At 37.7% G+C, this 13,781-nt stretch overlaps 1 protein-coding gene and 1 non-coding gene across 2 annotated transcripts; both read left to right on the top strand.

Moving 5' to 3' along the window:
• The first annotated feature begins 366 nt into the window (after positions 1-366).
• On the top strand, positions 367-2,295 carry LOC122664494 (non-specific lipid transfer protein GPI-anchored 30). The gene is made up of 2 exons (XM_043860335.1): positions 367-715; positions 2,114-2,295. The coding sequence occupies exons 1-2, from the start codon at positions 367-369 to the stop codon at positions 2,242-2,244; spliced, it is 480 nt and encodes a 159-aa protein (XP_043716270.1). The 3' UTR covers positions 2,245-2,295.
• Positions 2,296-5,303: 3,008 nt separating this feature from the next.
• On the top strand, positions 5,304-5,376 carry TRNAV-UAC. Its single transcript has one exon. It is a non-coding gene; the product is annotated as a tRNA-Val (tRNA).
• The last annotated feature ends 8,405 nt before the right edge of the window (positions 5,377-13,781 follow it).

Raw genomic sequence — 13,781 nt, 5'->3', positions numbered from 1 at the left:
CCATTATAGCCATCAGATCAAAAGCCTCTCCAAATCAAACGGATAATATGACTTGTTATGCTGGACCCACCCTTCAAACCGACCCTAACTATCCATAAACCACTACTAAAAAAGCTTCTATACGGTACCTAATCAACCTACAAACCGCCCTAGACTGTCAAGTGTCCTAATGTCAACCACAGGCCTAGGAAAACAATTCTATAGTCAACTAAAGTAACCCAAAGTTGGATAACCAACCCCAGCAATCACTCACGTTAGCAAAAGGGAGAGTTGCTTATAAAAATCCATGTTTGCAGGTTTACATAAACATAAAAAATAACAAGAATAGAAGGTCTTGAGAAGAGATTAAGGGAAAGGGGTTTTGAGATGGAGAAGGTGGTTGGAGGGTGTAGTAAAAGAAGTGGGTTCTTTGTGATGGTAGCAATATTATTAAGCTTGGTTTCTGAAGGTGAGGCTCAGGATACTTCTTGTCTAAACCAGCTGGTTCCATGTTTGAACTACCTTCAAAGACAAGGTGGTTCGGTGGATTCAAACCCACCAAAAAGCTGTTGTGATCCTTTGAAATCAGTGATCGATTCAAACCCAGAATGCCTTTGTACCATGATAACCAACAGAGCTACCAATGCAGCTGAGCAGGCCGGAATTAATGTCACTAAGGCCCAAGATTTACCTGATAAATGTGGTCAGACTGTCAACCCTATCGCTTGCCTTACAAGTGAGTCTCTCTCTCTCTCTCATGGGTACCAATTTTCTTAACATGGTAAAGATATATGGGCCTGAGTTTTTTTTTTTTTTTTAACAAGAATATGGGCCTGAGTTGATCCATATGCTAGAGGGTCTCACACTTCCACCTCAAAATTTTTTTTTTCCTTTTTGTTTTTACCTCATCCCCATTACATTGATTAAATTTCAGTCCAAAAGAAACATTACCACTGATTAAAAAGTAAATATATTTTGGGAGAAAGATCACCACCCGGTCGTGCTAGATACTCTGTCCCTGTGCCCTGACACAGGGGTGTGCAAAATGATCGCTGCACCCCTGGTCATTTTCAACATTCCAAGGGGTGTGGCAGTCATTTCGTGTGCCTCTGCTCACATGCCCCTATGTCAAGGCGCAAAGGCGTGCATTACACGATCGGGTGGCATTCTGTTTCTCAAATATTTCACATAAATTTACAATATATATCATTTCAATTATAATATAATGTCGTACACAAAAAATATATATATATATATATATATATATATAACATGGTAGTGCCCCCCCACCCTTCCCAAAAAAATTAATAAAATCTAGTGCTTGTAATCTTTGAATTGCTGACCCCATTTATCTGGGATAAGGCTGAGATATTGTTATTGTTGTTGAATCACTTTGAACTCACTTTCTAGGTTTTGTTGCACGTAGGTTCTACAAATCTCTCACGAAAATTAAAAATAAAGAAGATAAATAAAAAAAATGCTGGTATCCATCTAAAAAAATAAAAATAAAAAAGATTGGTTGCTTGGGCTGTCCACCTAAGCTTGGCTAGGTGGTTCACTAAATTTTGCCACATGGCATGTTAAGTTGTGAAATTTGGTGGATAAATAGACACCAATTCTCCTTGCTCATATGTTAACTTCAGCCTAAAGGGACTTCGCTAGTGGCAAAAATAAAGTATTGGAAAATCTTGAACTACCAATACTAAGATATACAATGGTAGAAATTCCCACATCATCCTTTTCAACACAACATAATTAATTAGTGAGTTACCAGCGATGCTTAGGTTGGTGAACCACTCAATAACCACTTGGTTCTTAAACTATACTAGTATGTTTTTATTTTTTTTTCATCAAATAATCAAAACGTGAAGAATACATAGCTTCAAAGTTACAAGCCTAAACTACGGTACACATCACCAACAGAGCCTTCTTGACTAGGGAATCAGCTATCATGTTAATCTCCTTATAAATTTTCTCGAACCTACATTCACTTAATAAGTGACTAAATATAGAATATCCTCCACAATAAGCTGCACAAGCATAAGGGTAACATATATATAAGACACTATGTGAACTTTTTCATAAGGGGTAATATATAAAACATTATATCTGAAAACTTTGTGCATGCATGCAGATACAGGTTCATCACCGAATACCGGTAGAGCAGAATCGAATTCAGCTAGTGATTTCTCATTCATGGGCATTGTGATGGTTTCTATTTTATCAGTGAGCTTTCAGATTTTATGGGCATCAAACAGTATTTAAGCTTTATAAGCATCAATGAAAGGATACATCAAAGAAGAAGATTTGAATTGCAATTTTTTTTTTTAAATTCTTTTGTACTCAAATATCCGTTTATTTCTTTCAATTGTATCTTCAAGTTTGAGGCCATACTTCCGGATAGAGTTCTTTTTTCCTTAATTGATTATATCTTTGGCATAGAACAATCATTTTTATCAATAATTTCAAGGGACAGTGGTTGTACTGCATGCAATAGCCTTTGTATCGAGTTGCCCCAAAACCATATCTGGTTTAATTATCTGTCAAATGGCCAATATGGTTTTTAAAACTATACGTAGCATTTTGTTTTAATAAAATAATTGGTATATTCATAAGGGGAAAAATGTCCCATCAAGATAAATTTTCCATGGTGGTGCACAAAATTTTCATAGATTACAAAATAATATGGTAATTCTGACCATTGAATAGACAATACTGAAGGCAGGATAAACCACGGAGAAGACACCTAAGGCAAAGAACATTAGAGGCCAATTATTTCAAATCTCTCCAAAAATTAGGTCTAAAGCAATGCTTAGGAGATCCATAAATCCATGACATGATAAAATCAAGGGGACCTGAGGCTGATGTACAACGAATTTGAGGTATGGATGACGATCTTTGATGAAGACAATAAAGTAAGGATTGTGTTTTCCTTATGTCACAGTGAATGGGAATTCATTCACCATGGGGATTCAAATGCATTCGTGAGGGTATCAAAAGGGTATTTTGTGGAACATACTAAAACCATATACGAGTTTGTGAATCCTAGGATGGTGTGGTGAAGGAAAACCTTCTCTATATAGTTAACTAGGCTTTGATATCCAAAGTAGTTTAAAACCACAGAATAAGCAGTTCATGGGCTAATGTAATGATGGGAGAGGGTTTGCTACATGGATAGTGTGCAGTTTCATTCCTGGGAAGAGGGGTATAAAGGAAAAACATTAAAAAAAAAAAGGAGCATATGACACATTTTACAGGGGTGTGCTATAGTAATCTGAGTCTTATGAGGGGTGTCAGCATGCAATTTTGAAATTAAGTTGGCGTTGTGCAAATCTTTTACCCTACAATGATTGTCAAAGGGGGAAAGTTTATGGCAATAGTTTTTCATCACCCAGTGCGAAAGGAGAATCTCTTCATCCACAATGATTTGAGTCTATTATGGGGCTCCTAGAACAGTGGGTTTCATCATTAACTTATGTCACCTTCCTCAGTTCAATTAGAGGGTTAGATCCCATGACTGAAGAGATTCTTTGTTCACCATGGGTGAAAATAAAATTCGATCCATAGTTTATAGTGTAACCTGCTACAAAACCAAAGAGAAGTCCGGAGATAGGTTTTACATAAAAATAAGATGTGTGTCTTGATGCTCTTAAGTAAGGCCAATAAATCTCAAATATAGAAGTTAGGCAGCGTAGATGCTAGGCCTAACAGGTCCAAGATACTGTGATCATTTTAGGGGTATGATGTCTTGTATTTTTGTCGCTTGTATTTGTGGGTTGATTTTTGGAGGGCCATAGAGATTTGGAAGAATTGGCCAATCTCGCACGTTATCTTCATTACTGGGGCTGTGGGTGCATAGTGATAACCCATGAAGACAATGTTTTTGGGATTATATGGGTATTGCCATAAAGTGTACCCATGTAGGGTTTCCCTATATATTTGTAGCGAGATGGTTTTCTCTGTAATCGAGAGGCGTGAGGACAAGTGGTTGTAAGTTGTAACCTTATTCTTCATTGATAGTAAAGCAGATCTCATCTTACCGTGGACGTAGGCAATCTTGCTTAATCACGTAAATTTTTTGTGTTTGTATTGCGTGATTGTTTTGTTTGGTTTCCATTCTTTTCTACTTCTAAGTTCTAACTTCATGTTGAGAATCGCTCCCTAGCGCAGTGGGTAGGGGTGGCGTACTGGAGTGTTAAAACCGCTACCGGGAGGCCTCGGGTTCGAAACTCCTGGTTCTCATCTTCCTCACCAATATAATAGTTTAAAATAGAAACATATGGCGCATGTTTTACAAACACTTCAGGCTCTGTTGCTTACAGCATAGTAAGACAAATGGGTTTAGAAAGTCCATGGGCCCAACGAGGCCTACAAGCCCTAGCAAATATTTGAGCTATGTGTCTGGACGTAGGCTGCGCAACTCGTGGTTAGGTTGGGCTCAGGCTACCCCTCCAGTGCACCCAACTCACCCGATTCCAGCCCTAGGTGCCTAGGTGAAACAATTAGGAAATATATTGATTTTACAAAATAATTGGGTAGGGGGATATTTAGCATTTGCTTGATGAGGTGAGGGCCGTGAGGCTTTATGCCCTTTTGCGTATCAAGCCTGGCTGCAACTACTAGTGATGAGCCCAAGTTTCATATGGTCAAGCAATGTTTAAGTTAAGTGTGTTAAAAGAATTTAATTTTAAGTGTGTTAAACGATCGGTTTGGTTTGGTTTAGGTTGGTGTTTTTCAGTTTTTTGCATATAACGGTTCAGACCAAAATCAAATGGATAAGGATTCGACCTCTAAAAGCCAAATTACAAGTGATAGTTATCTATCCCATTGTTTCGGTTTATTATCGGTCTGGGCCCGGATTTCCATATATAAAAAGGAAAATTAATATACAAACATCGCTTTTATGAGGTTACGGTTTTTATCCTAAAAACCCAATACCGAAGTGAGCTGATCGACCCAGTTCGATTCTATTTTTGGGTTCGGTCCTACCGGTTTTTCGATTCAAACTCCATTTGACACCCTAGTCTAAGCTATGTATGGTTTGTATGCCAAAAGGCTTGGACCTGAGACCCCTTGGTAAGGTGGGCATTTACACTCTACAATCTACCAATTGTGCTAGGCAATTGCTCTCAATGAGTCTGAGTTATAATTTTCCATTGTTTGATTCTTCGCTTGTCCTCTCACTCGAGACATGATCTTTGGACTCTTATTCAATCTTCCCTATCACTTTATTTTTATAAGGTTTGACAGATCGTTGTGAGGATTTTAAAAATATGAGATGTTGTGGTGTAGTGGTTATGGTTGTGAGGCTTTTAGAAATATGAGATGCTGTGGTGTAGTGGTTATCACGTTAGTCTTACACACTAAAGGTCTCCAGTTCGATCCTGGGCAGCATCAATTCTAATTAGATTAAATTTTTCTAATTCTGGTCTAGCATACCTTTTATTTATCCTAATGCAAGAGAAATCTTTTATACTGGTTTTTAGCAACCGTTAGATTCAAGGGTTTTAATCTGAGCCGTTTAAGGATAAAGTATGGCAGACACTCCTCCTATATAGTTACATTTTGAAATACATGTAAAACACTATCTTTTTTTATTTATCAAAAAAAATTAAAAAAAACGAAACATCTTCCACTTTTTTCATTCTCTGCAACCCGCAAGCACCAGTCGTTGTTCATTACCTTGCAACTCAACCCCACCAGCAACCCAACCACTGTACCCACCCAACCCATACCCAGCTGTTGTGCATCACCACCAGCCCATCGCCAACAACCGCTGCATTCTCTGTGCACTACATCAGGTTCCATGGCTGCAACTCTACACTCTCCTTGCAACCTCCATCATCAAAGCCCAGCAACCATCTTCATTGTGTCACCCCACTAGCCACCATTAACACAACCAAGCACTTCCCCCCACCGCCAGCAGCTGAACCTCCACCGTGTGCAAATCCCTCTCTAAACCCCTGTTGCTCTGAGGTCTAATTGATCATCAAATAATTCTTAAAGGGCTTGAATTAAAAGACACAATATAATCATTATATTTTATATTTATACAAACAACTGTTAGCTCAATTGGTTGGTGGCATTGCAAGTTGGTGCATGTCCCCCCAAGAGGTCAAGGGATCAATTCTCCTGGATTGCATATTGTGCCAAAAAAAAAAAAAGCACATTTTTCCCTTTCCCCCTTTTAGTTGTAGATTGTGGGTTTGTCTTAGCCTTCCCCTTAGCTTGTAGTTGGCCTATGGGCCCTTGAGTAGGATAGTACCACAAAAAAAAGACATTTTATATTTTAAACATTTGATTTGCTTGATACCTATTTATTTAGCATTTTAATCATGATAAAAATAACGATAATGATTGAATTATTAAAAGCATTTTTAATCTTGCATGTTGCAATCAATATTTTAATAACATAATAGGATGGTCTATATCAAATCATTCTCTCTACTCTATTCATGGGTTAAGAATCCTAGGATTGCTTCAGATTTGATGCATCCATTACATGCTCAATTTTTTTTTTTAGGAAAAAATATATATTTACCCAGTATAATTTTATAGTAATTTTTTTTGGTAAGAATAATTTTACAGTAATTGATGATTGAGCGAAGGAAAAAAATTTTAAATTTCATTACAAGCAAGGTTTGGAGTTGTTGAAATAGCAAGAATGCCTACTTTTCATTATTTTGGATAAATCCCACTGGGCTGTTAAAGCGGATGACATTATGTGTTACTCTAGAAAAATGCAATTTACTCATTTTCTTGAATTAAATAAGAAATTGTTTTTAATTGGCACAGATCAACACCTTACAATTAAGAGATCATGAGTTCAATTTTCCTTGGGGTCTTCTTATTTAAAAAAAAAAGAAAAAAAAAAACTATCAAAATAAATTTCAAGAATAGTAATTAAAGCATATCGATATGAAACTTAGTTTTCTTAAGAAGATTTTTCTTTTTTTCCGTAAATATGCCCATACATTTTAATCCAAGGCTTGCCCTAGTGGTTCGTTACTTCATTACTGTCATGGGAGAACTGCGTCAGGAGCTTGATAGGTAGTTCAAGTCTCCTTAGTGGCACCAAGTCCACATTTACTTGCTTTCCTAGAAGTGAAGCCCTATGGGTACCATATTGATCCCTTGTGGGTCTTCTCCTTACCTCCTTGTGGGCCCTGGTGGCCAATCAACCCTTGAATTTCACCACCAAAAAAAAAAAATTTGTCCATACTTGGTAAATTTAGACTTTCCCACCAACTCATATGCAAACTTGTTGATGGTAATTTTAGGTTTCAAATGTTATTTATATGCCCCAATGTGACATGTTGTGGCTCACCTAGGTTTTACATCCTCCTATGTGGTGGATATAATATAAGAGAGGTCCAATATTTAATTTGAGAAATAGGAGGGAGGGAGGTATATGAAATCATTAGAATTCGGAGACGAGTGATATAAAAATATGTATAATGGAATGGAAATTTAATTGCAAAATAATTGAAGAAAGAAAGAAAAATCAAAACTGAAGATGATTCACATAACCTTTATTTTTTTTGTTTTTACTATTATAACCCTACTATGTAGAGTGTCATACACGTTGGGCTAGCTATACCTCAAAAACCAAGCCCAACTAGGGGTGTCAACTGGTCCGGTTCTGAGCTATCGGTTTAGTTCTCTAGCGGTTTCGGCTTTAAGGTGTCAAGACTAGATCCGAACCAATAAGCTTATCGGTTCCAAATTTGAGATCCAAGACCATTAACTAATAGGTGGTCCGGTTCCGATTCTTAATCGGGTCTAGGCATGCCCTTGTTGAGTAGCCAAATGAAAAGCAATTTTTCCAGTGAAACTAAAAATCTCAAGCAAACTAGAATCTTTCAAAAGCAAATCATTAATTACTGGTGTGTGTCCTCTATGTGCAACAATATGAGAGGGGTAGAATACTACAATTTGAGGGGTCAAGTGTTTTGCTTAGTCTTGAGTCATGTTGTAATAACAATTGGACAACAACTATATAATAAAAATCACTTTAACTGTACGTTAAAATAACAAAGATCATCTTTTAATATTTTAAAACAGAAAAAATGTTGCAAGACAAGTTCAAGTGTATGCATTTCTTTCGATTCCAATGGTTTCTTAACGGTTCTGAGGTTCCAAATCAGATTTAAACCAATAACCTATTACTAAGATCAGATCCGGACCCATAAACCATTGGATGGATCGATTCCAATTTCTAGCGGGATGATTTGGAATCCAACATTGACACCCCTAAACCCAACCAAGCACACAAATACAAATGTCTGCAGCAGAGTAGCGTGCCAACCCTCTCCGTCGGTGCAATTATTTGGGCCAACTGTACCAATTGACTGCCATTAAGGCATCAGACAGCTTTTACCTCTTGCAGTCTGAGGCTACTGATGAGAATGACTTTTGAATGAACTAGACGCCCCACTCAAAATTACTTCTGTTTCGGTTCTCCTCTTGTACAGGTGGACCCTATGATGGATTCAAACACTCTTTTGGACAAATCCCCAAAACGAGAGACATCTTCCCGCGGATTCTCTGTGAGCCTTTTCACCCTTTTGGAATTTGGATGCTTACCCAAACGGTAATGGGTAATTAAAAACATAGAAATTTCAAATTCTATAACAATTTTTGGAGAAAGTTTTACAACACCATTCTATGGTTTACAAAACCTTATAGGATTTTAGTATATTCCTCAAAATGTTTTCTTAATATTTTTTTATGCTTATCTGAAGTCCTGCAATGAATGGATTCCCATCAAACGAGATATAAGGAAAACTCGATTTATTTTCTTATATATATCAATTAAAATTTTATTTGAGTTTATGAATTTCAATTAGACACCTAACTACCCAAGTAGATCACGTGAATTAGTTAAATGTCAAATTTGACTAATAAAAAGAACTATGTTCGGGAGTGTGGCCTACGCTAGCACTCCCATGAGTCTATCTCTCTCTCCACTCCGTATTAAAAGACATCTACACTCTCTTATTATGTTATGAGGGGGAGAGAAATAAACACAACAGAGTGTTGGCGTCATAGTTTGAGGAATTGGTATCGGATCGATCGATTTGTATCAGTATCAGTGGAGAGCAATATCGATTCCTAGGCGATCTTATATCAGTGGATCGATATGAACAAGTATAAAAATATTTAAAAAGAAAACTAGTTTTTTTTTTTTTTGGATAAAAATAATGAAAAAAAAAACTATTTATTTTTTAAGAAAAAAGTGGTAAATCTGACAGATCTAGATTAATTAGTATCGAATCGATATCAACAGAGACCAATACCAATACCGATTACTAAAACCCTGGATGGTGTAGGCCACACTCTGGGACAGAATTAAAACTACTTCCCATTCAACTATTAAATACCTACTAGGAGATGGTTATGTCAAATTTCACACTTAATTATAATTATTTATCTTCCCATGAATTAACATGCAATACTATGTCAAAAGGCCATACCCAGTGCACAAGGCTCCCATGTTTAGTAGGGTCAAGGGAGGATCAGATGTACGCAATCTTACCCCTGTTTCCAAGATTTGAACTCGTGACCAAGCGTTCAACAAGTGACTTAATTACTTTATATTATATCCATGCATATCTACAAGAACTCTAATCACTTTAAATTTTTTTACAGTTTGTTTTACCACATGGTGAACTCCATTTCGACTAAAATATGGCAGATATATAAATAAGAACCGTGAATTCTACTTTTCCACAAAATTTCAGCTCAATTCAAAAACACCATGTCCACTATGACTTAATAATAAGCATTCCATTATGACTTAATTATGTGATACTAATCCAACTTCCCACTTTTTCTTTCTCTCCAGTCTTCATCACTATAAATAAGGGTAGTAGGGCTTGTAGGGGAGGAGATGTGCGTTTGGCACTTTGGGTAGCAGCAATATATAAAATGGGTTCCATGAAGATGGCTTGTGTTTTCTTCTTCTGTTTTCTCTTCATAGCCGCAGGTTTGTTGATATATATCTGCTTCCTTCCTCTTCTTTCCTTCCTTTGATATCTCTTCTTACCCACTTAATAACTCTTAACGAAAAATCTCTCTTTCTCTCTCTATTACAATGTGCAGGAGAAATGGAGATGGCAGAGGCAAGGACGTGCGAGTCAGCAAGCACTCGATTCAATGGGGTTTGTGCGAGGAGCAGTAACTGTGCATCCATTTGCCAAACCGAGGGTTTCCCGGACGGCAAATGCCAAGGGCTTCGCCGCCGGTGCATATGTCACAGGCCCTGTTGATCGAGGAGGTGCTCTACAACATCAAGAACAACAAACCGAATCATCCCAATAAACAAACTTCGCCAACCATCTTAGCTTTTTCTCTTCTTCTTTAGGGAGGGCTCTTTTGCTTTCAAGTGTCTAGCTAGTTGTTGTGTGTTCTGCTATTATGAGTCCCGGCCAAGGGTGTTTCTTTGTTTTATGTTTCTGTAAGTTCGAGTCTCTGTTCTTAAGGGTGTGATCGAGAAATAAAGATGCTTTCTTTTTAAGTGTCTAGCTAGTTGTTGTGTGTTCTGCTTTTATGAGTCCCGGCCAAGGGTGTTTCTTTGTTTTATGTTTCTGTAAGTTCGAGTCTCTGTTCTTAAGGGTGTGATCGAGAAATAAAGATGCTTTCTTTTTAAGTGTCTAGCTAGTTGTTGTGTGTTCTGCTTTTATGAGTCCCGGCCAAGGGTGTTTCTTTGTTTTATGTTTCTGTAAGTTCGAGTCTCTGTTCTTAAGGGTGTGATCGAGAAATAAAGATGTAAGTACTTATTCCAGTACAGAGCTGATGTGTCTTGATTTCACTCCTTAAAACTACTTTTGCTTTTCTCTCTACTTTAATTTTCTTAGCTTAATTGCAATGAAGTCGTCAAGATCTCAAATCGGTTGGTGTTTTTATTCATATCCTTAACTGTTCTTAAATTTGGAAGAATACCTCTTCCAGTGATAATGGCCAACTGGGGAACGATCCATACAATAAATCAAAACCTACCAAATCAGTGATAAACGAAAAAATTGATGGCGGCAAGTGCCTGCTCCCAACAGCAACTCTATAGAGTCAAGCTTGCACATTACCCATTGGACGGCTATAGATAGAAAAGGGAAAATTACTGTCTCCAATTAGCTGCCCCCTCCATTTCCTCCAATTAATCCTCTAATCGGGGGAGTGGATCCCACTCGGGCAGGGGATAGGGTGGTCATTTCCGCCCCCTACGAGAGGAATTGGAGGAAATAGAGGAATAGATTATTGGAGACGATATTAAAAAACAAATTTCACCCCCGCTGAATGATAACAGATTGAGGGCACCAAGAGTAACAAGTATAAGAGCAGGGTTTAAAAAAAAATCGGTGAATCAGATTGGGAATCGCCGAATTCAGTCTGGACCGATCTCAATTCTGCCGTTCTGGGCCAATTCTACCGGCTGATTTTGATCCGATTTGAATTTCAATCAACAGGATTGATTCTGTCATCAATTGCAAACCTAATTTTGATCCTCTTTGGTATCACTTTTCATTTTCATTTTCTGACACATAAACGTTTTTACAAGTGTTTGGTACAATTTATGGACCATATTTCTATTTACAAAACATCAAAATAATTGAAAATACCCCCAAAATGATAATGGACTCAAGAGTCCATTATATATGGCCAAAAATTCATTTTAATCATTTTTTCGGTACTTTGATAAGCATGTGTTTATAAAGGTTCCAAAGCCAAGAGTAAAGGAGTCATTTCCTCCTTTAATTAGAAAGCTAACCCCACTCTCTCTCTTCCTCTTCTTCTTCCCTGACGTAACGACTATCCTGTGCTTATTCGAAGTTATTTGTCTTTGGATTTGAGCGAGTTATGATGTCTGGAAGAACGACTCATTGTGAACTGGGTTCCTTTCATCTTACGAATTTTTATCTCCTACAATTCTGACACCCTCCAATTCCCCTGCAATCCCTCACATGGGAGCTGAAATGATCATTTACCCATTGCCTGGACACATTTCCCAAGGCAGTAGGTAAGTGGTCATTTCACTCCCATGTGAGGGATTGTAGGAAATTGAAGGGTGTCAGAATTGTAGGTGATAATGATCATCTTATGTGCCCCCTGACAAGTGGTCATTTCACCCCGAAGTCATTACTCCTTTTCTTGATACTTTACAGGGGGCACACAAGATGCTCACATTGTCTGGCCTGCAGGAACTTTGAGCTTCCTCCAGATCTTTACCTGTCTGAATTTGATATACTTTGTAACCATCCAAGGAATGTTTGTTTGGGTCTGAAAGTGGTAAAAATGGCTGGGGAGCGCTCTTACCCTATGTTATGTGACAATACTTGTGCTTTGAGCATAGCTTTTTGAACTTTTCTATGGTTTTGTTTATATACAAGTTCAAGCCAATGACTCTAGAGCAGCTGGAGAGGTTGGACATGGCTTTTTGAATGATATCGCCACTGAGTTAGGGGTCTCCTTCTACTCTGACCCTCACGACCTCTGTGAAGAACACCCCAAAGTCATTCTCCTCTGCACTTCCATACTCTCCACGGAATCTGTCCTCAAGTCACTGCCCTTGCAGCGGTTGAAACAAGTACCTTCTTCGTCAATATGCTTTATGTGAAAGAGATGCCTAGGAACTTGTTCCTCCAGATCTTACCGCCTGAATTTGATATACTTTGTAACCATCCAATGTTTGTTTGGGTCTGAGAGTGGTAAAAATGGCTGGGGAGGTCTACCTTTTGTGTGACAATACTTGTGGGGATAGCTTTGAACTTTTCTATGGTTTGTTTATATACAACAAGAATGCTCTAGAGCAGCTGGAGAGGTTGGACATGGCTTTTGAATCAGTAAAGAAGAACTTATTTTACATTCTACAATCAAAATTATGTTTAGTAGTTATTACCAAATACATTTTATTTTTTCATCAAAAATAGTTTTCAGTAATAATTTTTCTAAATGGGTAAAAAAACAAAATGAAATGTGATACCAAAGAGGCCCCTAGTTAGCACAAATATTGTCAAGGAAATTTATTAGCTTGCCCTTATATACCAATCCAAATTCTTAATTGCCTTGGTAGTGTGTGGCAGGTCAAATTAGTACAATGAACTTAGAAATCCATCCTTAGTTTAAATCGAAAGCCAACTATGGCAGGCAGCCCAAGCCCATCTTGTCACCATGCAAAACCCTAAAAGGCCATTGACCTGACAAGCCCTAACAGCACAACCAAGCCCAATTCTTACTCCTAAGCCTTACACATTGAAAGGAAGAGGGAAGGACTAGTGTAGAAAGATGGTCATTGTCTAGAGATATCTTTAGACTAGTGTCGTTGTTGTGGTATTGGGGTAAAAGTTGTGCTACTTATTAATTAATTAGGCTAATGTGGATATATGTGGCAGTTATTATCATTGGATTGACCATCTATTCAATTTTAATTGAAGCTAAACTCAACTATATGGCCTTAGAACACTTTTAAATTTTAGGAGAAAATTTTATTTGCCACCCAGGGTGAAGAAAGAATCACTTCATCCATGGTGATTTGACTCTTATGACTAGATTCTTAATAGTGAATCTCATAAGTAAGAGTTTCTCTCTCTTCACCAAGGGTTGAGTGTTTCTCCAAATAGGGCTTTTAAGTCTGGGATATCTGGTTTTATGGTTGTTACTGGTGAAGACTGATTTTGGTCCAAAATGTGCGGTTGAGATCTTCGAAGGGCCATTTCGGCCTCGAAACGATCTCAGATTATCGAAAAATAGCGTGCTTCTTTTGGCAAGGAGTTGTGTTAGACTCGTCGAGATCTTCGAAACAGTAT

The sequence above is a fragment of the Telopea speciosissima genome, chromosome 6 (assembly GCF_018873765.1).
Source record: "Telopea speciosissima isolate NSW1024214 ecotype Mountain lineage chromosome 6, Tspe_v1, whole genome shotgun sequence".
Lineage (NCBI taxonomy): Eukaryota > Viridiplantae > Streptophyta > Magnoliopsida > Proteales > Proteaceae > Telopea > Telopea speciosissima.
The sequence above is the reverse complement of the archived record's forward strand: the minus strand, read 5'-3'. Positions and strand labels throughout refer to the sequence as shown.

Coding starts and splice junctions, on each gene's coding strand:
- LOC122664494 (XM_043860335.1), top strand. CDS start 367: ATGGAGAAGGTGGTTGGAGGGTGTAGTAAAAGAAGTGGGTTCTTTGTG. Junction 716..2,113: donor CCCTATCGCTTGCCTTACAA/GTGAGTCTCTCT, acceptor GCATGCATGCAG/ATACAGGTTCATCACCGAAT.